The 22,882-nt window shown below is 48.8% G+C and overlaps 2 protein-coding genes across 7 annotated transcripts; one reads left to right on the top strand and one right to left on the bottom strand.

The window, feature by feature from the left end:
• Positions 1-421: 421 nt before the first annotated feature.
• Positions 422-6,406, top strand: Tcl1 (T cell lymphoma breakpoint 1). Of its 5 annotated transcripts, none has more exons than NR_110339.1 (4): positions 422-626; positions 4,330-4,527; positions 4,646-4,936; positions 5,458-6,406. NR_110339.1 is itself a non-coding variant. In NM_001309485.1 (4 exons), the coding sequence occupies exons 1-3, from the start codon at positions 507-509 to the stop codon at positions 4,898-4,900; spliced, it is 276 nt and encodes a 91-aa protein (NP_001296414.1). In that variant the 5' UTR covers positions 422-506; the 3' UTR covers positions 4,901-4,936; positions 5,458-6,406. The 5 variants fall into 5 exon arrangements, 4 of the variants coding, with proteins under 4 accessions (NP_001296414.1, NP_033363.1, NP_001296413.1 ...); NM_001309485.1 differs by having other exon boundaries at positions 4,330-4,451; positions 4,867-4,936; NM_009337.3 differs by having other exon boundaries at positions 4,330-4,500; positions 4,867-4,936.
• Positions 6,407-16,165: 9,759 nt separating this feature from the next.
• Positions 16,166-20,764, bottom strand: Tcl1b4 (T cell leukemia/lymphoma 1B, 4). 2 transcript variants are annotated; one of them, NM_013774.3, is made up of 4 exons: positions 20,534-20,764; positions 18,347-18,517; positions 17,238-17,307; positions 16,166-16,751 (listed from the first exon to the last, which is right to left on the bottom strand). In NM_013774.3, exons 1-3 carry the CDS (start codon positions 20,678-20,680, stop codon positions 17,263-17,265), a joined length of 363 nt encoding a protein of 120 aa, NP_038802.1. In that variant the 5' UTR covers positions 20,681-20,764; the 3' UTR covers positions 16,166-16,751; positions 17,238-17,262. The 2 variants fall into 2 exon arrangements, with proteins under 2 accessions (NP_038802.1, NP_001348835.1); NM_001361906.1 differs by having other exon boundaries at positions 17,267-17,307.
• Between the last annotated feature and the right edge of the window lie 2,118 nt (positions 20,765-22,882).

Here is a 22,882-nt window from a genome sequence, read left to right as displayed (position 1 = left end):
CAAAGGAAACTGGGACACCCAAAAAGGACAGACTGAAGGTGACAGAGAGAACCCGGGAGGAAGATATGTAGATGGACCTCGCAGTGAATGGCCTGCCATCGGGGTGTGGCTTGAGCAGTCACACAAAGTAGCTGACTAGGGGTCTCACCATAAGGGAAGCATAGGGCAGTGTTTCCTGACAGGACCTTTCCTGTGGCCGGGTGTACCTGGAGAAAAACAAGATCTTCTGGGGGCCTTGAAGAACCCTAGGTTTGATGGGGTCAGGTCTGCAAGCCTAGACCTTGCCCCTGTTCCAGAAGTCCACGTTGTTGTCCTGCATACCATCCTTGTGGTTCGCCCCACCCACACTACTCTGCCCCGCCCCGTTCCGCCCTGCCTCGCTCCAGGGGGCACAGGCCCACACCTGGTAGTGATAAATAGACGCGTTTCTCATGCTCACCGTGTAGGAAGCAGTTTTATCACGGACTGGCATTGCAATTTTCTGCTTCTTGCTCTTATCGGATGCCATGGCTACCCAGCGGGCACACAGGGCAGAGACACCTGCACACCCCAACCGCCTGTGGATCTGGGAGAAGCACGTGTACTTGGATGAGTTTCGTCGAAGCTGGCTGCCCGTAGTCATCAAGGTACCAACCGCCATGGGGCTAGCAGGTGGGGCAGCAGGGATATGCCCTGTCTGGGTCTGGGGGATGCTGGTAGCAGGAGACCAGGATACAGAGGGTCCCTTGTGCCTGAAACAGGAGGGCTAGGGAGACCTCAGATGAACGTCGTTTGACTCGGGCCTGTGGGCCTGGAGGAGGGTGGGAGCGCCCCGAGCTCAGTGGACAAGCCCCTCTCCCACGTTGCCTGGTGTGTGTGTGTGTGTGTGAGTGTGTGTGACTATCATTCGGGGTGAAACAAGGCTTTCCTAAACCACAAAATTGGAATATCTTTAAGGTAGCTAGTAGTATCCACTGTCAGTAATACGATTTAACCTCGTTTTGCGTGCGGAAGCCTCGGTATGGGCCTTAATGTTGGTGTTCAAAAGAAATCTCTTCTAGAGGCACCTTCCGGAAAAGTGTTCCACTTGTAAAGCCAAAGAACGCTTTAAAAGCAAACTGCTGAGATTGTGTGTGAAGCGCTAGGACCTGGGAACTGTCTCCACTCCAACCAAGGTGGGGCTTGTGAGCCTCACAGACGCAGATGCAGACATGGGGTGCCGCTAGCAGAGGGTGGAGCTTGCGAGCCTCGCGGACTCGGGGCACCGCTAGCAAACGATGGAGCCACAATTCTGGGCTCTTGAATTTACACTCTTGTTGTCATTTTACAATGCTAAATTTACATATATCTAGTTGGTTTTTCTTTTCTTTTTTTTTTTTTAACGTTAAGTCAGATGTGTGAAGACAACATGGGTGGATATTTCTTTTAAATATCAGGTTAACGGCAAGCTTTTTCACCCAAACCATGAACCAGAGAATAGCCCAGAGCTGTGATAGGCGCTGTCTGATCAGGAGCCTGGTAGCAAACGGCAGGGCAGGGTTTGTTTCCCATGACTGAGGAAGCCAGGGTTTTAAACATGTGAGCGTTCACTTGTATTAATAAGGAAAAGAGAGTAATTGATAACAGCGGTTCGATTATTGACTCATGGGCTGTGAATGGTGGCGCTTACACACCTGGCACCACCATCTGACTTAACAGATTCACCTGATCTCCTCAGGGACTGTTCTCGCCTTGGGGGTGGGGGGGGAACCACACTCGTGTGAGCTCGTGTGAGTGCTTAGTGTAAGGCCCACACACTGGTCTGCTCTGAGGGCTTGCAGGGTACAGTATGGTAGGAGTCCTATTCTTGGGAAGGTGATACAATGGGGAATGGGGTAGCCAGTGCAGTGGCGAGGCTGGCGATGAGTTCTGAGGGGAGAGAAAGTAGACATGGGGTGGGGAGAAACGAGTTGTGCTGTAATGCACAGTGGGAGCAGGGGTCAGCACACTGTGAACTCAGTTTGTGGTTGCGCGTCCTGTTTTTGAGTCGACTTGTTTGGAGTTATAGGTTGCTTCTCTTCCCCTGCACAAACCCAGGGCTCTGTGCCTTACAGACAGAGCCGCAGCCTGGCCCTTTGTCTTTCAGTTTTGAGACTTTGGTCTTAGCTACTTAGCTACCTTAAGCTCCCTTTGTATCCCAGGTAGGCCTTGAACTTGGGATCCTCCTGCCTCAGCTCACTGAGTAGTTAGTACCCAACTGCAGGCCTGTGCCACTTGGCCCCACCAGGTCTTAACCAACCGGGCTATCTTGTCGGATTTGCTTGTATTGGGGGTGGGGCAGGCTTGTTTTGTGTGTTTAGGCTGTGAATTTTTTGGTTTTTGGTTTTTTTTTGTTTTTTTATATCCCAAATTGATGGCTAAAACTCATTTTCGGGAGCTGGCAAGGTGACTGAGAAGGTCCTTGCCACCAAGCCTGACGACCTGAGTTCGATTCCCAGGATACACGTGACAAGAACTGACTCTGCATGATGTCGCATATCCATGCCTATGTGGTATTCTCCCTTGATTTCAGCACTTGGGAGGCAGAGACAGGTGGAGCTCTGTAAGTCTGAGGTCAGCTAGGTCTATAGAGCAAGTTCCAGGCTGTCAAGAATGATCTGGTGAGGCCCTGCTTTAGAACAACAAATCTTAACTCCTGTCCGTTAATGAAACTGCATGTTTCGTCTCTACCCTTAAACGTGGCCTTAGTAATTTTCTTTATAGACCTACATTTGAACAAAGGGCTGCCTTAAAAGGAAGCTAGCTCTTTGTGGATTTGGGGAGGCTTGCTGTACAGACAGTGAGAACCCCACAAACAAGGGATCACATTGTGGCTGAGAGGAAGTGGATGGGGGGGGGTACGGGGGACGGGAGAGGGTGTGAACAGAACAGGGGAGGGAGACAGAAATGCCTTTGTGTAGTCTTTGTGGATTTCTGTGGGCTCTGGACTCCTCTGCCCATGAGGAGAAGGTGTCACGAGTCTAGCAGCCATGAATTTGATAACCCTGGCATCTGAAGACGGTAACTAAGGAGACAGTTGCCATTAGTCCAGATGAGCCATGCCCATGATGGAGAAAATGCCGCCTGTCACCAGATTCTTTTTTTTTGTTTTTTTTTGTTTTTTTTGTTTTTGTTTTCGAGACAGGGTCTCTCTGTATAGCCCTGGCTGTCCTGGAACTCACTTTGTAGACCAGGCTGGCCTCAAACTCAGAAATCCACCTGCCTCTGCCTCCCAAGTGCTGGGATTAAAGGCGTGCGCCACCACGCCCGGCTTCTGTCACCAGATTTAAGTGTTAGAAAGTGGGGGGAGGGGGGCGGTCTCCAGCAAGGGATCACACAATCCAAAGCATTTCAGCAAGACATACAGTTGTATTTGTGCAGGTTTCGTCGCTTGTGCCAGAGGGGTCCTGAGTCCCACACCCGTTGGTCAAGAGTTCAGCCTTACATGACTCAGAGCTGCACTGTTGACAAGCCAAGCACAACTTTGAAAACAGATTGCAACCTTGAATACATACTTAGGTCTTAGAAAAGTTTGGGCTGTCAGAGGGATTTTTGCCCCAGGGCTTCATGCGAACCTCTTTAGAGGTAATGACTCCTTTGTCTCATTTAACCATCTGATAGAAAAGGCAGTGCATTTCATTCTTAGTTCCCATAGTGGGTCCATGGATAGATACCTTGTTTAAAAGGGGACAGTGCCCAAAAAGTCAGATCCCTGGCAAGGCTGGCTAAGGTTGGTAAAGTGTTTGCCTTGTAAGTATGAGGTCTGGACTTCAGTCCCCAGAGATCAAGTTGAGGAAGCCAGTGCGGTAGACATTGCTCGGGAGGCCGCACTCAGGTCAGCTGCACTCCGGTCTCTGGAGCTCAGTTTTTGGTTGGTTTGAGTTTTGTTTTTGTTGTTTGTTCTTGTTGTTTTGTTTTTATAGGGGGGTGTTGTTGTTTTTAGGTGAACCCCAAGCCAGTAAGAGATGTTGTCTCAAACAAGTAGGCAAAAGAAAAAGTAGATAATGTCTAAGAGATGACTCTCTGCTCTACGTGGGTGACCTTTCCACACACACTTGAAACCAAGCTGAAGGGCTGCATAGCTTACCCCAGCAATAGGAGGTTGGCAGGAAAAGCGTCCACCCTGAGTGACTAGACCCTGACCCAACCAGAGACCCTAAGATGATGTGCAGCCTGTGGAGTTGGGTCCAGAGGTGGTATCTGTCCTCAGGCTGTTGGGTCAGCCCCAGGCTCCTGAGTGACAGACAGAAGAGATGGCTGGTGTTTGTGCTCTGGAGGAGCCTGATGATGGTGCGCAGGAGGCAAAGGTTGTGTTCTGTTCTTCCTCTGCAGAGTAATGAAAAATTCCAGGTGATCTTGCGCCAGGAAGATGTCACCTTGGGGGAAGCTATGTCCCCCAGTCAGCTGGTGCCTTACGAGCTGCCTTTAATGTGGCAACTGTACCCCAAGGACAGGTACCGAAGCTGCGACTCCATGTATTGGCAGATCCTGTACCATATCAAGGCAAGCACGGCTTTCCCCAAGGACCGAGTGGGTGATCTTGAGTGATCCTGGTCTCCGGCCTTGGTGTGGGCTAGCTCTATATTCCCTCCACCCTGGTACCAGAAGCTAATGGAAGGGGAGCTAACTACAGACTTTTTTTTTTAAGGGTTAGAAAGATAGAAGAAGCCATCATCTAAGGTCTTAGCCAAACCCCTTGGCACCAGGAGCCCTCTGTGGTAGTCACTGACTGAAACCAGTTGAGAGGGCTAGCCACCTCACCTCAGGACCCAGTACTAACCCAGGCTGAAGAAAGCTGAGCCAGAAAGAAAGGGGAATTCCCAGGGCTGGTCTGACCACTCGCTTGTCCCTCTCCTTCTCCGCCCTCAGTTTAGAGACGTGGAGGACATGTTGCTTGAACTGATAGACTCGGAGTCCAACGATGAATAACCCAGACCCGGTGAGCGCCCCTGAGCTCCATCAGAAGGAAGGAGGGCCCTTCTCTATGAAAGCCATGACAACCCCTCCCCGGCAGCTATCTTCAGAGGCAGCCTAGAGTAGGAGAAGCTTCTTGGACATGTCCATGTCTCTCCTTTACCACCTTAGGAGCCCCGGCTACATCCATGTCTGCAGGGCCCCTGAGGTGACTCGTTGTTCACCATCGGTTGTCTAAGAGATGACTGCTGGGCCATCTCACGAACTCAGCCGGGGATCCACAGATAATACTGAAGCAGGTTTCTCCATTTCTTCTTCTTTTTTTTTTTTCCTCAGAGATTTTTTTAAATTGGATATTTTCTTTATTTCTCTCTCTTTTTTTTTTTTTCACCCCACTCTCTTCACGGTGTTTGTGTTTGGCCCTGACCTAGGCATGAGATACGAGGTTCAGCATCAGGGACTGAGTAGCCACACCCACCCAGCAACTCCACTGCCTGCTCCTTGACTGTCCCTCTAACCCTGCCTTCTCTTCTCTTCTCTCCCCAGGTCCTGCAGCTCCTGTCTGCCTTGCCCAGGCCTGGCCCCACAGGGGAGATGTTGGTACTTATGTTCTGTCTGTTCGCTAGTCATGTCCTTTTTCCTCTACACTGGGCTCCAAGAAGAAAACTCTGGCCAGACGCTGCCCCTTCCCATGCTGCTGTTGCCTGCTCGGCTGCCTTGGTTGGTCCCTCAGCTCTGCTGACTCCCTGGCAAGGGGCTCCAGAGAAGATCCCAGTTCTCCTCACCTCCTCTAGGTGCTCAGTGGTGTCTGTGCCTCTGATGATCTTAGCTGATTGACTCTTCCGTCTTTCCCTTTGGCCTCACAAGACAACTAGTGTCTCTGACTTATGAACTTGCCTTCTTCCTCACGGGTCCCTCAGCAGTACATACACCATGAGGGACAAGACCTCGTCATTGGAATCTGGCCAGGCCCCAGATCAGCCATCACTCAAGGTGTTGTGCCTGTACCCACCTGACCTGTGAAGCCCCACCTACCCAGCAAACATAGGCTTTGATTGCAGAGCGGTGTAAGACCTGAGAGCTCTCTTGCCCTTCCTTAGAACCTAGGTGCTTGCAGCCAGGGATATGCAAACCTGGGGCCTATGGCCTCACTAGAACAAGAGGCCAGGCAGTGGGCCTGGTTCAGATGGGCCCTCTGATTGCCTGTGTGCAGGCTTCCTCTCTGGGTGTTCAGGTTCTGTATTTAGTGTAAACACGTCCTGTCGCTGATTAAATATTTCACTCACCTAAGTTGGGCCAAATCGGCTTCCATCCTTGACCGAGATGCCAATAAATGAGGGAGAGAAGACTGCTCCGGGGTCTCCCAGAGAAGCCAGGGTCACCCAGGGAAGCCTTGGTCTCCTAGTAAGAATGTTGAAAGGGAATGTGTGGGATTTTATGTGGTTCTATTTTAGAGATACGGCTGGATTTAATAAAGCTTTGTAGAACTTTAAAATTTCTCGTGCTCTTGGAATTATGATTTGAGAACCATTAGAAACAGCAGCAACCTCAAAACAATTACTGGCCAGTTCTGGTACGCAGCCCCTTTGGTATGGTCCTACCTTCTCCTCAAACCCTGAACGCCCTCAGGTCTGGATGCTGACCAGGTGTGTCATTCCAAGTGTCTGTCCTCTTTCTCAATCTCAGCGGTTCCTCACATGAAACTCCCCTTGACACTTTCATCCCAGCCCTCCCCATACCCGTGCCCTTCAGACACAGGCTAGCCCAGTCACAGGTTAGACCACCCATGCCCTGTTCTCAGCTGGTTTTCATGGCCTGCTGGCCCTCCTGCTCCCCTTATAAGTAGGGCCTCAGAATACAAGGGACATCTTCGAAAAGGAGCCAGAAAGGGCCACGGGGCACCTTGCTTCCTTCCCATCTCTGTATGAAGCTAGTCCTCAGAGCTGCCCCAAAGATGCAGCCGGATAAGGAAGGAGAAGTACTCTTGAGTGTACAGCAAGAAAACTATAAGAAATCCACCACCTCTCATTTCCTATCTCTCCTCCCTCTTACCTATACTGGGTGGATTCAATGCATGTGATCATTGTCAACTTGATAGGATCAAATTTTACCTGGGAGGGTGGGAGGAGGGTGGCTGTGCACTCCTTTAACCCCAGCACCTGGGAGGCAGAGGCAGGTGGATCTCTGTGAGTTGGAGACTAGTCTGATCAGCATAAGTTTCTGGACAGTCAGGGCTATACAGAGAATGTGTGTCAAACAAAAAAACCTAACCACCTAGGAGATAAGCTGTGTTAGGGTTCTCTACACACACACACACACACACACACACGTCATCTAAAATCATGCATCTCATTGTCAAATGGCAAGAAATTGCCCAATGCCCCTTCCCCACATGGTCGCCTGCTCAGAAAATGTGTTTTCTGGAGCCCTGTCCCATTCTGTAGGATGTATCCTGGGCTTTCTCACTACTCTGTGTCTTGTCCAGTTTGTTTGAGACATCAAGACCTTGGAAATCCTGCCCCAGGACACCCCAAGACTCCTAACTCAGGACTTATCTCTGCCTTTCCACAGTACTGGGATTACACGTGTGCCCTCCTGTGTCCAGGCTTTCATGTACACTCTGAGGACCTGCTCCCAGGTCCTAAAGTTTGCATAGTATCTCCCCATCTCCCCAACCCCAAACTCACTGTGATAAAAAGCACCTGCTATGAACTCCACCTTCAGTACACTTCTGAGGGTATAGTGTGGTTTGGTGAACTTTATAAGCACTGTTTTTATAGCAGGTTTCAGAACTTTTTTTTTCCTCAAATGCCTTCTGGATGTCAGAGCTCACTATCCTGCTTTCCACAGTCGCCACTTCACTTTCAGCTCCTGAGATCTGCTTCAGGTGTCCCTTGTAAATAGAAAAAGCATGCAGGATTCATCCTGTTGGGACTGGCTCATTTCATTTTAGCATGATATCCCTGGGGGTTCTGGCATCCAATCACACACGTGTGTGCACACTTCCTGCACATATACCACACACAGTATTTAAAGGGATTGCAGTGTGCTGATAGTGCAGTTATCATATCTCCTTTAAGCCTTCCACAGAAACTTGCAAAGGCTTTGTTAGGATGGGGCTCCTGTGGAGGGCACACAGCAGCACCAGAATGGAGTCACTTGTGCTAATGTGGGTAGCCACAGATAAATTGTTTCCTTGACCTTCCAAGAAGTCAGGAAAGAGCACAGCCAAATCTCCACACAGACATGATGAGGAAGTCCCTCCCAGAGGACCGACGGAAACTGCCAATCTACTGGATTCTGATTTCTTCATCCCTTTCATGTCCGTAAAGCCAACTTGTTTCTTCTGTTATAGGAAACAAGAGCTTACTGCTTCTAGAATCGCCAAAGGCAACTGCAATTTTTAACTTTGTTGTAGTTTGGTTTTTCAGTGGAAATGGGATGCTCTCATTACCCCCAGTTTCCAGATTAAATGTGGACCCAGAGACCAGCTGTTAGCCCAAATCACTGAGGGTCTGGTCTGGGTGTGGCTGGGATATATGCTGTTCTGGCCACCAGTGGTCACTTGCTGGGTTCTCTGCCTTTGGTTCAGAACCGGAAGAGAAGGCAGAGCATTTATTGCATGCAAGAAGGAGGAGCCATAAAAGAGACAGGGCCTTGAAGGCCTCTCTAAGATGGTAACACTCACGTAAAGAGGGGGAGATGTTAATATCCTGCACTCAAGGGTCAGCTAGGGTGCCTGGCGTACACAGAGCCTGGCAGGCCTTGCCATTCAGAACAAAGATTTATGCTGCTAAGAGGCTCAGGAAAGACTGTATCTGAATGACCTCCAGCTGCTATGTGCAGAGTAGACCCTAAAGGGACAAGAATAAAAGAAGAGAAGCTAATTAAAGAAGCCTAGGGCAAAACTTTTCTATAAAGGGCCAGGTAGTAAATATTTGGGGTTTTATAACTATTCAATTCTACCATTGTTTTGAGAACATACATAAATGCTAAGTGTGGCTATGTTCAATAAAACTTTATTTATAAAAGCAACACCTGGCTACATTTGGCCCATAAGCCAAGTCTTTGACTCCTGGTCTAGGATTACATTACATTATAAGGTACAAAATTACTGGCAGTGAAGGTGTTACGGAAGCCTTTAGGGTCGGAGTGTGAGCCCTGGCAGCTTCCAAACAAGCCAGGCTCCACCACCCTTTCTCAGTAGACCAATGGAATAATAGAAAAGCAGAAAAGGGAAATCCAACCGTCAGCATTGAGACGAGGAACAAAGAGATCCAGTGACAGCCTAAATCCAACAGGAGTCCTAACCTGGCCTTTAGAATGACCCAGAGGACCAGAGGTGAGCAGTGAGGTCCTGTCTAGTTGTCTGTCCAGCAAGCTGGTCTGACAAGTTATTAGAAATGTGTGAAATCTTCCTGGAGACAAGCTCCTCTTCTGGATGGTGACCAGGGAAACCAGTGTTGCTTCCCCTCAGATGACATTGCTATCTTCTTTTTCTTCTTCCTCCTCCTCCTCCTCCTCCTCTTCTCCCCTCTCTCCCCTCTCTCCCCTCTCCCCTCTCTCTCTCCCCTCTCTCCCCTCTCCCCTCTCTCTCTCCCCTCTCTCCCCTCTCTCCCCTCTCTCCCCTCTCCTCTTCCTGTTTGTTTTGGTCTTTGAGACAGGCATCTATGTAGTCCTGACCATCCTGGACCTTAGTATGTAGACCAGGCAGACCTTGAGCTTGCAGAGAGTCTCCTGCCCCTGCCTCCTGAGTGTTGGGATTAAAGGAACGTGCCACCATTCTAGGGCTTCTCCTCAGACTTGTTTCTATCTGGGCCACTGCCAGAAAGTGCTGACCATCCTGGGAGAGAGCTTTCCCCACTTAGCTAGTCCTTCTGGGAAACGCTCCCACAGCCCCACCCACCCAGAGATGCACTCCAATCAAGTCAGGCAATTGAGATCAACTATCCCAAAAGAGAGGTTTCCTGGGGGCCAGTATGCCAGTTACTCACGGGGAGACTTTTTCGCCAGGATGAAGGAGTAGGGAGAGCCATGAGATGTTTATGAGAGGAAAGATCCAGGGAGAGTGGGCCTGAATTGTGTGTCCCCCATCCCTAACTGGAGGTCCTAACTCCGAGGCCCTTAGAATATAAGTGAATATGGACAGGGTCTATGAGGAAGTGATTGGGGCAAAATGGGGTCATCTGGCTGGGCCCTTTGATTGGTGAGGGAAGGAGACTGAGATTTAGGCTCAGAAGGAATGCCCCAGGGAAGATAACAGCTGTGCACAACCATGGAGAGTGTCCTCAGAAGATACCAGCTCTGTCCACACCTTGCTATCAGCTTTCTGGCTGCCACTGAGTCTGTTAGAGGCCTGAGTCCCTGAGGCATCTACCAGATCACTATTACCCAGGTTCCTATTGGAGGGAATTGGGCCAGGGACACATGATTAGAAATAGAGACAGCTCATTAAGAAAGGGAAAGCAACTTCATATGCCCCAGTACAGGGGAACGCCAGGGCCAAAAATGGGAATGGGTGGGTAGGGGAGGTGGGGGTGTGGGAGGCTTTTGGGATAGCATTGGAAATGCAATTGAGGAAAATATGTAATTAAAAAAAATTAAAAAAAAAAAAAGAAAGGGAAAGCATTCTAGGTACCTATGGGGGCGGGGGTGGGCTAGTGAGCTCTCCCAAAGTCCTGGACCTCCAGGGGCATGACCCTTTAAAGGACATTTACATAGCACCCAGCTCTTCCAGGTGTATCACAGGCTTGTTCCTTAGTAGGATGCCCAGGTGGGGCGGGGTTTCCACACTTCCTCTACCAATGGGCTGCTTCTCTGTTGATTTTGATACTTCGGATTCCAGTCCCTAGTCTGCTGTCACAAGTTCCTAGAACTAAGTAGGATAGTCCTGGGAAACTAATTCAGAACATGGAAGTCCGAGCTTCCAGAGACTCAGCAGTTTGTGAGGCAGGCAGAGGTATAGGCCAGTGCCCTGTCCAGAGCAGCAGATTCTGCTGTGTGCTGGTGACCGTGGCCGCTCTTGCTGTGTTTCTCGGATGTCACAGGAAGGAGACAGATACATCCAGGCAAGCTCAGACCTCCAATGGTGGGTACAGGAGACTCCCAATTGAGCCTGTTGGTTTTTAACAAAGAATATGAGAGGAGGGCATGAGGTGTCTAAGACAGAAACCCAAGGGACCATCTGAGACCTTTAAAAAAAAATTAAACATACTAGGAAAGTCACATACAATCGCAGGGACTCTGACATTCTGAGGTTTACAGTCAAGAAATCAAAATGAATGCTGCCAGCCCATCTTGATTGTCGTTTGGTCTGCTTATTATCTCTGTCTAGATTAGAAAACGGCAAGGTGGGTTCTGCCCGTTTGGCATGTTACTTGGTGATAATTCGGGAGAAAGGGCATGGAGCCTGGGTGTTACAGAGGGATGGGTGTGTTTGGAACCTGGCAAAGAATTTGTTTACTGTCGTCAGGGAAGGAATCTGTGGCTGAGGTCTATCCACATTCTTAGTTACCCTTTTACTGTGGCTAGCCTGTTTCTGAGGCTTTTTTACATTTTTTGTTGGTTTTTTTCTTCCTGCTACGCAGAAAATTTTCATTTTTTAATATACTCAGTCACTAGCGCTGCATACTTCCTTTGTGTGGTCTATGTTTAATGTTCCCGGCAAGGGTTTCTCCGGAATTTGGGGTTTATGTTTTCGCAAGTACTTTGTAATTTCCTTTGTTTAAATCATTAGTCCATCTGGGATTCATTTTCATTTAAAAAATGAAACTGTAATATAACTGTATAAGTTTTTGTAAATTTCTGGCTAGCCAATTGTTACTTTTGTTCTTTTCCTTTCCTTTCCTTTCCTTTCCTTTCCTTTCCTTTCCTTTCCTCTTTTTCTTTTTCTTTTTCTTTTCTCTTTTCCTTTCTTTTTCTTTTCTCTTTTCTTTCTTTCCTTTCCTTTTCTTTTCAGCAGGATCTCAATATGTATGGAGCTGTCGCTGGCCTGAGCTCACTGTGCAGAACAAGCACTGGCCTCAAGTGTCAGAGCCAGCCACCTGCTTCTGTAGTCGGAATGCTGGGATTAGAAGCTAGCCAGTTGTTACAAATTGTATAGTGCTTAATATATCCTTTGTCCGCAGCTTGAAATGCTGCCCCAGTTGTATTGGGGAAACAAAATATCACATCTACCCTTTTAAGGCTCTGGGCCCTCCAGGAGAGTTCAGTTGACACAAAATACATTAAGGAAAGAAAAGGATACACATGTATTTAAGTCTCCAGTGAGGCAGGAGCCATGGCAAGGAATTGGAGAGTCAAAGAAACCAGGAAATACTTAAAGGTGGGCTGGGAGTTAGAAATGGTGGAAATGGGGGAAGCCAGGGGCTTGGGCTGTGAGGTAAGGGGATCGCAGAGGAGACTAGGAAGATGGTGAGGTATTTGCATAGATTTCCTCTCGAAGCCTGTGGTCTGCCTTAAGAGTGAACGGCCTTCATAGGCTCCTGTGTTTGAGCCAGCAGTTCTGTTTTGCAAGGCTGCGCAGCCTTTAGGAGATAAAGTCTAGCTATGCAAGAGGTTTGCAAGGAAGGGAAATCCCTTTAGGGTTGCAGCCCAGCCTGCATCCAGTCTGCTCGCTCCAGCTCCCTCCCTCCCTCCTTCCCTTCCCCCCCCCCCCGCCCCCAACTCATTCACTTACTGATCAACCAAGATGTGAACAGGCCAAGTCACATTTCGGCCACCACACAGCTGTGGACCACCATGCCTTCTGCACCACGATGGACTGTACTCCCTCAACCATAGGCCAGAATAACCTTGTCTTTAAGTAGTTTCTTGTCCAACATTTGGTTTCGTGATAAGAGATAACAGTGAGCCTGGGCCGCCCCCTCTCCCACCCCTCCCTGGTATTAATAAGTGTTACTTTAACTCTGGTATGGGACTGGCATCTTCCACGTAGGGCTCAGCAAGAATGAAGATATGAGGGACACTTGTATTCCTTGCCTGTCAGAGTCTTTAGCACTGAGTAATGTTGACACTCAACATGGACTCCATGTCTGCTCAGACCTGGTGTGTGGATGCCATTCTTCTCTCTCAGCCTCTCCTGTGCCTTTGACACAACCTGCTGTGAGTCCCTGGGTCATGTCTGATGATGCTACTCTGCCTTTCCTGTTCCTCTCACCCAGAATTCCCCCAGCTTTGCTGGAGCACACAAGTCCCACATTAATATCAGGATCCCATTCATCAAAAACACTTTTAAAGTTTTGTTTTACTGTATTGATAGGTTAATTTGGAAAATACATCTTTACATTAACCGAAAGTTTCTGAAATAATAGCTCAAGCTCTTTTAATAATCGTTGTCTACTTATTGCATCCAGTTTTATTCAGAACAAAACTGCAGTCTAGAACTGAGAGGCCCAGGTCGCACAACTAGTCTTCAGTACAGCTGCCTCTCCATTTAAGCCTTTTCTGCGATCCCTGACTTGCGTTTTAAAATCTGCTTCACGGAGCATTTGAAGTGATTTTTTCCATTAGCTTTCTTTCTGACTTTGTATGCAAGGAAAGCTCCCGTGTTTATACTTTGAATTTATAAACATGGAACTTGCTGGGTTCCCCTCTGGGCTCAAAGGTATTTTGAGAATCTTATTTCCCTCATAATAAAGCACACAGCCTTCACTATATATTAGAACTTGTATAATTAGAAAATTGGACTTTTTGCTCAAAACCTCTCTCAAGTCTCACCATGAGAGAGGAGATGGAACTCGGTTACTCTTCTCTCTCACCCTGTGATGGCTTCCTCTTGGACTGGACTCACCACACTTGGGAGACTGCGGCACACCTCTGGGGAGGTTATGATAGTGTTGGGAGCGGGGCATCGTGAATGTAGGTATGCCATCCCATGCGCTGTGAGATCCAAGATATGAACTGAAGTGTTTCACACATGCCCCTCGCAAAGCAAAACTTTCCCTTTTGTAAGACATCTGCGTCCAGGGTTTTGGTCACAGCACTGAACTCATACAAACTCCCAATTCTTCCTTCCCATCACTGGCTTTGGTACATCTTATTTCTTCTAGCCTTTCCTATTTAAGTAAAAAATACTTTTGGATCTGCTCCTCTAAGATGGACAATGTCTACCCTGTTAACCCCAGTTTCAGGTTTGAATGGAAACTACCCACTCCGCCATTCTCTGTGCCCCACAGCGATTGTTTCAGAAGTGATGTTTAGGAATACAACCCCAAGGCTGGGTAACACCATCACTGGGGCAGGACATGCAGGCAGGAAGAACCTGCAGCAAGAGAAAGCTGTTCACTTCGTGGACGAGCAGGAAGCAAAAATGGGGAGGCCGGATCTCATGTGGCATTCACTTTCCCTGCCTTTAATTCCATGTAGACCTGCAGCCCATGGAGAGGGTGCCTCCTACAGTGTGGTCTCCCCCTCAGCTATTTCTCTTTGGAAACACACTCAATACACATGAAGAGACATGACTCAATAGCCACCTAAGTGATTCTGACCCTAGTCAAGTTACCACCTAGGCTACCCAGGGAGGAGAACTTCTTAGGAACCAGTGTCCCAGATCAACTCAGCTGCTCACAGGAAGAGGCAGTATCAGGCTGCAAGGCTTGGTCACTCCTGCAGGGTAACCCTTATGGCTCTGAGCACCCTCCGTATACTGATCTCTTGACCACATATACCAGTACATCTCAAGGGTAGTATACTTAACTGGAAGCAATCTCAACTCTCAACCCCCAGACCTGTGGCAGTGTCTGGAGACACCTTTAGTTCAGTGGGCAGATGGCAGGGATGTTGCTGTTCACCCTGTGTGCTTGCTCAGAACAGCCCGAGACAAAGCAGGATCTAGCCCAAATGTCCTCGGTGCCCACTTCAGAAATCCTGCTCCAGGAAGAGGTCCAGAGATGGTTCAAGCTTGCCCTAGGAGCCACCAAACATCCCCCTAGGTCCAGGATTATCTCCAAGGCCCAGAATAAAGGTAAGCATCTCTGGGTTTCAAAACCTGCCTTCCTCCGGTGTTCCTGTCTCCTCTTGTTGGCTGCTCTGCTCATTTTCCTGTCCTTGGGTTTTTGTACCCAGTGCTGGTCTAACAGTGTGCTGCTGTTGCTATCTTGTTTGGGGCTTTTACTTCTCACAGACCATGAACATAACTCCCTACATTTTCTACAAAAATTTATCTTTAAATACAATGTCTCAGCCAGGTGGTAATGATGCATGCCTTTAATCTCAGTACTTGGGAGTCAGAGGTAGTTGGATCTCTGTGAGTTCAAGGCCAGCTGGGGCTTCAGAGATGGTTTCAGGATAGTTGGAGCTACACACACACAGAGAAGAGACAGACAGAAAGACACGCACACACGCGCGCGCGCGCACACACACACACACACAGAGAAAGAGAGAGAGAGAGAGAGAGAGAGAGAGAGAGAGAGAGAGACTTGAAACACCATGTAGCTCAGGCTGCCAGGCTGGCTTTGAACTCACTACATAGACAAAGATCACCATGAGCTTCTGATACTCTGACTTCTACCTCCCAAATGCTGGGAATCCAAACCCAGTTTGATACACAGTTTTTCTTTCTTTCTTTCTTTCTTTCTTTCTTTCTTTCTTTCTTTCTTTCTTTGTATCTTTCTTACTTAGTTTTTCTTTTTTTCTTTGTGATATGGTTTCTCTGTATAGCCCTGGCTGTCCTGGAACTCACTCTGTAGACCAAGCAGGCCTCAAATCAGAGATATGCCTGCCTCTGCCTCCCAAGTGCAAGGATTGAAGGCGTGCACCACCACTGCCCGACTTGGTACACTGTTTATGCAATACTGAGGGATCAAACTTACAGCTCTGGGTGTCCTTAGCAAGCATGTCAGCAACTCAGCTAGAAGGGCCTCTATAGATTCAGGCTGCAAAGTTATACCTTCATTCTGCTGGAGGCTATGGGAGGGAGGGAGTACCTTCCCTGGAGATCAACTGAAGGATGCACCCCAGAACCTGGCCTGGGTCCCCTCCCTACTGCTCCCTGCATCACCTGCTGTCTTCCTATGCAAGGACACTTCCTCCCCAGTGGGTAGTGTAGTACCGGGCTTCCTGCAGTGACACACTGTCAGCTCCATCACTGACCACTCTCCCTTCTTCCACTATCATCACTTCTTCATGCCTGTTCTCAGTGCAGGGTTACCCACCCCCACACAGCCTCTCTTCTAAACCTCCCCCCCCTCCCCCGACCAGCTTCTCCTTTCTGCAGTAGAGCCTGGATAAACACAGACCTGCTCAGCACAGAATATTAAGTAAAAACAGTAAAGTTTAATTAGTTAAAAACAAGTTGGGGTTGGGAGGGGTCTAGGGTCAGCATCACTTCCTGGAGCCAAGGAACTGAGCACCTGGACAAGTCCTCCAGATGTTCTCTGTAAGTCTCCCACTGTGCCTTCAAGCTACTGAGCACTGAGTGTCCTCTACCCAGCACCAGGCGAACTTCTTGCCAGTGATGGCTCAGAGGCCCACACGGCATAGAGTCTCTATCTGTACCTCCTTTAGGGGCACCTCTAGAACTCCTAAGGTAAATGGGGACAAATCTCCTGCCACACAAGGCACTAGAAGCCCAGGTGTAGGATTTTGAAGAGAAGAGGGGTCTTAAGAGCCATCTATAAGGTCAGTGTCAAAGGCACAAAGTGAGCAAGAGAAGATGCAGTTTGCCTCCAGCTAGGGAGAACCGTCAAGCCACAGATAGGCCAGGCTCACAGAAAGAAGATCATGTAAAAAGACCATGGCAGGAGGTGTTGTAGAACTAGAAACTTGAGGAACAAGCAGAGAGGTGGGTGCAAAGTCTGCCCCAAGGGCACAGGGGCAGGAGCCAGCCAGGCTATCAAGACCTGTAGAAGGCAAATGAGACACTGATTAGTGGATCGCTGCAGAACTGGGTCCTAGATCCAAGGCTTGGGCTCCAGCCAGCCCTGCCCATGGTCCAAGCTCTACACAGCCAGGGAGAGCTGCTACCAAGCTGGGGAGATGCCCAGTGTAGGTACCCTGTGGCCAGGATCACACAGCACTGTATGATTAAACTTGACAGCCAGAGTCACTGGATTCTATTGTGATCGTAGGACTCACAATTCCAACACTCAACTAAGCTATTTGGCTTAGCTATGATGTGGAACACTGAACATACAGATTTTTTTTTTCTTTACCCAGGGCTGAGAGGTGACTTTAGGTCATCCCAGTGAGGTCCTGTACTTCCTGTGTGTGTTACACCAGGAAAGCTCAGGGAGAGATGCCAGCATTGTCTTCCTTTAAGGAGGGAAAGTCAGCGGCTACCTGTGTGACCTCACCAGTGAGGGCCGTGGTCCCTGACCCTGACAAACCTTCCCAGCAGCTTCCATTAGTCAGTTACCTTGAATCCAGCATCAGGACCAGTTCCTCTGTGCCATAAAACTGCAGGAAAGGGAACAGCCATCAGGATCCTGTAAGGCAAGTCTAGCTAGCCCTAGTGACCCATTCAGACCTGAGGCATCAGGAAGGGACAGGAGCAAAAGGGGACCTGGTCTCTGGATTCTGTAGCCAGAGGGAAGCATTACTTTAACACCTACACCAGTAGGCAGAAGTGTCCCCATGTGTATTCTCACTTTACCTTCTCTCTCCTTCCCTTTCTCCCTTTCTTTCATAGCAGTCACTTCCTGAGTCAGGGAAGTAACAACAACAAAAGTAGCTTTAAGAACTCCCTGAAACTGAGCAGAATCACACTGCCCCTCCCTGTCAGAAGCAGCAGAGTCAAGCCTCAAAGACTCAGACAAAAGAACCCAGAAGAAGCTGACCAGCCAAGCTGCCTGGAAGAGCTTTAGACCACAGGAGGCACCTGGAAAGGACACTCTCCAATCTGTTAGCTGACTGTAGGCTGGGCAATGTGCGTCAAGGCACCAGCTTTTTGTGAATTGTCTGTCACCAAGGCTGTGGTGGGCTTTGGTGATGCAGCCAACTGACTCATTTCTGCTCCTGTGAGTGACCTCTCACCAGTGTTCCGGTATATAATCCAGTAAAGTTCACTGGTCACTACGTTGGGCTTCTGTTCTGTGCATACTTTGGTCTGTTGTGGGTTCCCAATCTGTGCTGGGTACTTGAGTTTGTCTCATCTCCCCCAAAAAAGTTTTCTCATATGACACACCCCAACTGTCCACTAAAAATGGACAAAAGGCCACATTGGGTCAAGGGGGTGGAGAAGAACCTCCTTCCCTGGGGTGGGAGAAAATGAAAAGCATGGGACACCTGCTGCGGCTTTTTTTTTTCTTTCGGTTTTTTGAGAGAGGGTCTCTCTGTGTAGTCCTGACTGTCCTGGCACTCACTCTGTAGACCAGGCTGGCCTTGAACTCAGAAATCTGCCTGCCTCTGCCTCCCGAGTGCTGGGATTAAAGGTGTGCGCCACCATGCCCTGCTAGCTGCCTGCTGCAGCTTTTATCTTGAGGTAGCAAACACTTGCCTGGGAATGATTCACTAATCTCCAGTGCATGGCATCTGCTCCCCGGTATGTGTTCCTGGACTCTAATCTCCATGTCCTGGGTAGAAAGTTGAAAGTCTTGAGAGAGTCGGGACTAGGCTCCTGGAAGAGTGTGGTCATCTGCCACAAGTGGACAGTTACACAGGTTTCAATCTGAAGGGAATAGAGAGAGCGGTACATTAGGAGCAGGGTTCCATCCTCCAAGCCTGGGACTGGCTTGTTTGCTACAGTGGACAAAACCCCTAAACACAACCTTGACTCCAGCACCTAGGTCTTTTTCCTCAGGGCCTGGGGTGTCTGCTGCTCTTCTGCCTCTGGCACTCTCTTCCACCACCCCTGCTCAACCCCAGGGTATCTCCCACAAAGTAGCCACTGCCTCCAGGCTCCAGGTAATGCCTTTCATGGCACTAAATGGCCCCTTGGGGCTCTGTCTTGGCCATTTGTAGAGTTTTCAAAATTCTCTTCTGAAAAATAAGATGGAGAGTGGGGAGATGCCTCGGTAGATAAGAGCACCTGCCGCACAGGCAGGAGCCCCTAAGATTGAATCACCAGCACCCAAGTAAAAAGCTACAGTTATATTTGCACCAGTGCTTGGGGAGCTGAGGCAGGAGGACCACTGGGGTTGGCTGGCTGCCACTGTAACTGCAGATTTAGGGAAGGATGTTTTATCAAGGGAATAAGAAAGTCACAGGGCAGCTCATCTGAATGTTACACAGACACACACACATGCAAATGCACACACTTGTATACATACACACATATGCACACATGATCAAGTATGTACACAAACACACTGAACACACAAACATGGACACATGAACAGGCATGCACACAAACACACAAAACACACACACACACACCAGGGGGCAGTGGCTTCACCAAAAGAAATCCACTGAAGGGTTGATGGTGAACTTCATGTACCATTCATGGATGCAAAAAGTAAACCTGAACACACAGAGAAAGCCACAAAGTAAAAGAGTTCCTAAAAACCATAACCAAGTGCCAAGCATGACCACAAACCACAAAGTGTGTCACAGACTTCCTACCAGCCTCCTCCTGTCTACCTGATCCATGCCTTTGTTTTGTTAAGCTAAAGACACACACATTGATAGGTCACACTGTGGAGAGTTTTTTTCCTGGCTGCCATCCTAAGGTCTGCAAAGTTTGTCCCTTCTGCTTGTGTTTTGATGTCAGGGTGGACAGAAGGGGGATAGCAAAGAACAGGCAAGGCAGAGGGGGCCAAGCAACTTACATCAACAAAATGGTTGAGGTATTGTGGAAATCAAGGGAACTGCAGGGAAGGGCTGCTGGGCAGGAGAAGGAGAAGGTAGGACAGGGCATGGGGTGCAGGAAAACCTTGGCAGTCAAACAGTCCTAACATCCCCACTCCCTCCTCACCCCCAGAGCAGAGGAGGGAGCCCATAGTCTTTTCCACAACCCTGGGGAGCAGTTTTGATGCCCAGAGCCTTCCATTAGAGAGTGTTTTAGCCCCCAAGGTCCTGCTGTGGACTAAAGCCATGGTCCAGAGCAGGTTTCCAGCAGCATGGGTCTCTACATCACCTGCAGATCACAGAACCCATTAGGACTTCCCCCAAGTCCTGTAGTCAGCTCCTAGTGTAAGGATCCCTTGTCTGTCAAACACTTCTTCAGGCCACTCAAGCCTGGGAGCAACAGCAGCAGATGAATTATGATTTACAGGAATTCGGAAACTAGTGCTGGCACTCACATTTGCTCCTTCCAGGGACTCAATCTGCCTTGCACCTGATTTTCTTTCTTTCTTTCTTTCTTTCTTTCTTTCTTTCTTTCTTTCTTTCTTTCTTTCTTTTTTCTGACCTGTAGAACTCCTACTCATCCCACAAAGCCCAGCCTAATAGGGCTTTCTCAGCATGTTTTCTCTGACTGTTGGTGACAGAGTCCTCACTGCTAGGGCTCTTCATCTGTCTATTAGTTGGACCTGTGAGGCCTCCAAGCGAGCTCCAGGGTATGGGCCTAGGTAAAGACAAGGTTCTATTCAGAGACCTGTATCAGCTATTTTCTGACACGGTAATAATAGCACCTACCTAAACACACACACACACACACACACACACACACACACACACACAACACACACACACACACACCCAGCCTAGCACACAAAGGTAACCTGACTGGAGCCCTGAAACTCACCTTGCTGCAATATGGTGAATGAGAAGAAGTTTCCACTTTTGCAGCTACCCACTGTCTACCATGTTCATCCTCATAGATGTCATCTCTTGTGCAGACCAGGAAGCAAGGTGGGAATGGCATACAGGGAAAACGAACTGAATCAGCCATAGTAATGAAGCTGTCTGGTTGCCTGCCTTCTTAAATGCGGTCAGACAGGGGAATGACTGAGAACTCACCACAGTTAGAGCAAGGGTCAGGGCAGAATAAGAAACCTAGTTCTAGCACCTGGGCCAGAAGCTCAACTCACCAGGTGCCCTGAGACTCTCAGGCTCGGCCACTGCAGACCTCGGTTGCCTGAGAGTCTCAACCTTGCCTGCGGAAGAACTTTCTCTTTCTACCTTGCCAAGACTTCAGGGAATTATTTTGGACACCACCTCTCCAACATGTCTTCATCAGGAGCTCTCCTGTCAGCTGACCCTCTGGATCTAGCACAGTGGTGCTCAACCTTCCTAACACTGGGACACTTTAATACATTTCCTCCTGCTGTAGTGACCTCCAAACATGAAATTATTTCCTGACTACTTCCTAACTGTAATTTTGTTACTGCTATGAATTATAATGTAAATATTTGGGGAGATAGAGGCTGCAAAGCAGGCTGTGACCCACAGGTTCAGAACAAAGCCCCTGGGCTAGCTGCATAAGACACAACTGGGCTTAATTTCTTCTCCTGGAATAAAAGCCCACAACCCTCAGATGCCTGTGATCAAGATATTATGGAGGCTGATGGGGACGGGCAAGGGACACAGGGGCTTCTGATCACCCTTGTTCTCTGCTCCAGACTCTGAGCACCCAAGTGTCCTGGGCCAAGTCCTGAACTCTGCTTTGCTGAGGCCACAGGAGGTTTCTCAGAAAGCAGCCCTAAGGCAGTGGCATCTTGTGTTCTCAAGACCTGGTTAAAATATACTCCCCTTTACTTTTGAAAACCAAGAGCCAGGTTGTATTTGTTACAAATGTGTGGAACACCTGTGTTACCAAGTCAGCCAATTTTCTCTCCAACCCCTTGCCCCTCAGCCTGCTCTCCTCTTTTCTTCTCTCATTAGGGTCTCCTGGAGCCTGAGTTGTCCTCAAACCCACATTGTAGCAAAGGGTGACTGAATTCCTGATCCTCCTGCCTCAGCTTGCCTAGTACAGGAATTACATCACTGTGCCCAGGTCTGTGTGGGGCTGGAGATCTGACCCATGGCTTTGCACAGGCTAGACCACTGTTCTATCAACTGATCTTAACCCCTAGGCCTGTCATGCATTTCCTAGGTGTCCAGCCTAGTTTCACATCAACTTGACACAGGCTCAAGTCACCTGAAAAAGGGGGACCTCAATTGACCAAGTGCCTCCATAAGATCTGGGGGCAGGCAAACTTGTAGGGCATTTTCTTAATCAGTGATCGATGGGAGAGGACCCCCACCATTGTGGTTGGGTCCATCCCTGAGTTGGTGGTCATGGGTTCTGTAAGAAATCAAGCTAAGCAAGCCATGGGGAACAAGCAGTAATCAGGTCCTGCCTCCAGGTTTCTGTCCCTGTTCTGTGGGGTCTTACTTGGGAAAGTGTGTTTAGGAATTTTTTGAGGATCTTTTAAAATGCAGAGTTAGGTTCAGTTACCAGTTATGTGGCACAGGGCTCCAGACTACAGTTCCAGTGAGTCCATGAAACGTGTGCATAGCACCCAGGTGAGAAACAGGATGAAGGTCTCATTTGGCCACATGTGCCTAAAACCTCAGGGAGTTCATTTTATCATCCCAAGGCCAACAAATCAGGATCACTTAGGCAGTACCAGGGTAGCAGAGCTTGAAATAAAACCATGCAGCCAACCGTTGGTTCTCTGGCAGGGAGGTGCTGGGGTACCAGCCACTGTCTAGCTTTGTGACAATGGATGGGTCAGTCAGGTGTGCCCAACCTTTGAACCAAAGGTAGCCAAGAATGTGGTCCATTATATTTGTACATGACGATGTGATAGCACAGTATCCAAAGGTTGGACATCCAAGTGGCCTCTCTAAGAAGAGGGTCTGAGCCATGTTGATCGATAGAATTAAATCAAAACCAAAAAATGAGCCCACAGGTGGGTTAATGGGCTATGCACAGACAGGCTGGTCTCCAGTCGAGTTGAGGACTGAACCCCTGAGAAACACATTGGTGATAAGTTTCACCTATATGGGACAAAAGGCATTCCCTCATGTCTCCTGAACCCCTGACTCCTATTGAGGTTACCACCCGCACAGCCCCCACAAGAGAGCCATGTGGCTAGTAGTCACATAGACAATGTCCCAGCCTTCTGCCCTCTGGCTAGATTCCTCCCAGTTACCTAGCAACAGCAAG

Source organism: Mus musculus, chromosome 12, assembly GCF_000001635.26.
Source record: "Mus musculus strain C57BL/6J chromosome 12, GRCm38.p6 C57BL/6J".
Taxonomy (NCBI): domain Eukaryota; kingdom Metazoa; phylum Chordata; class Mammalia; order Rodentia; family Muridae; genus Mus; species Mus musculus.
This window is presented reverse-complemented; position numbering and strand designations above follow the sequence as displayed.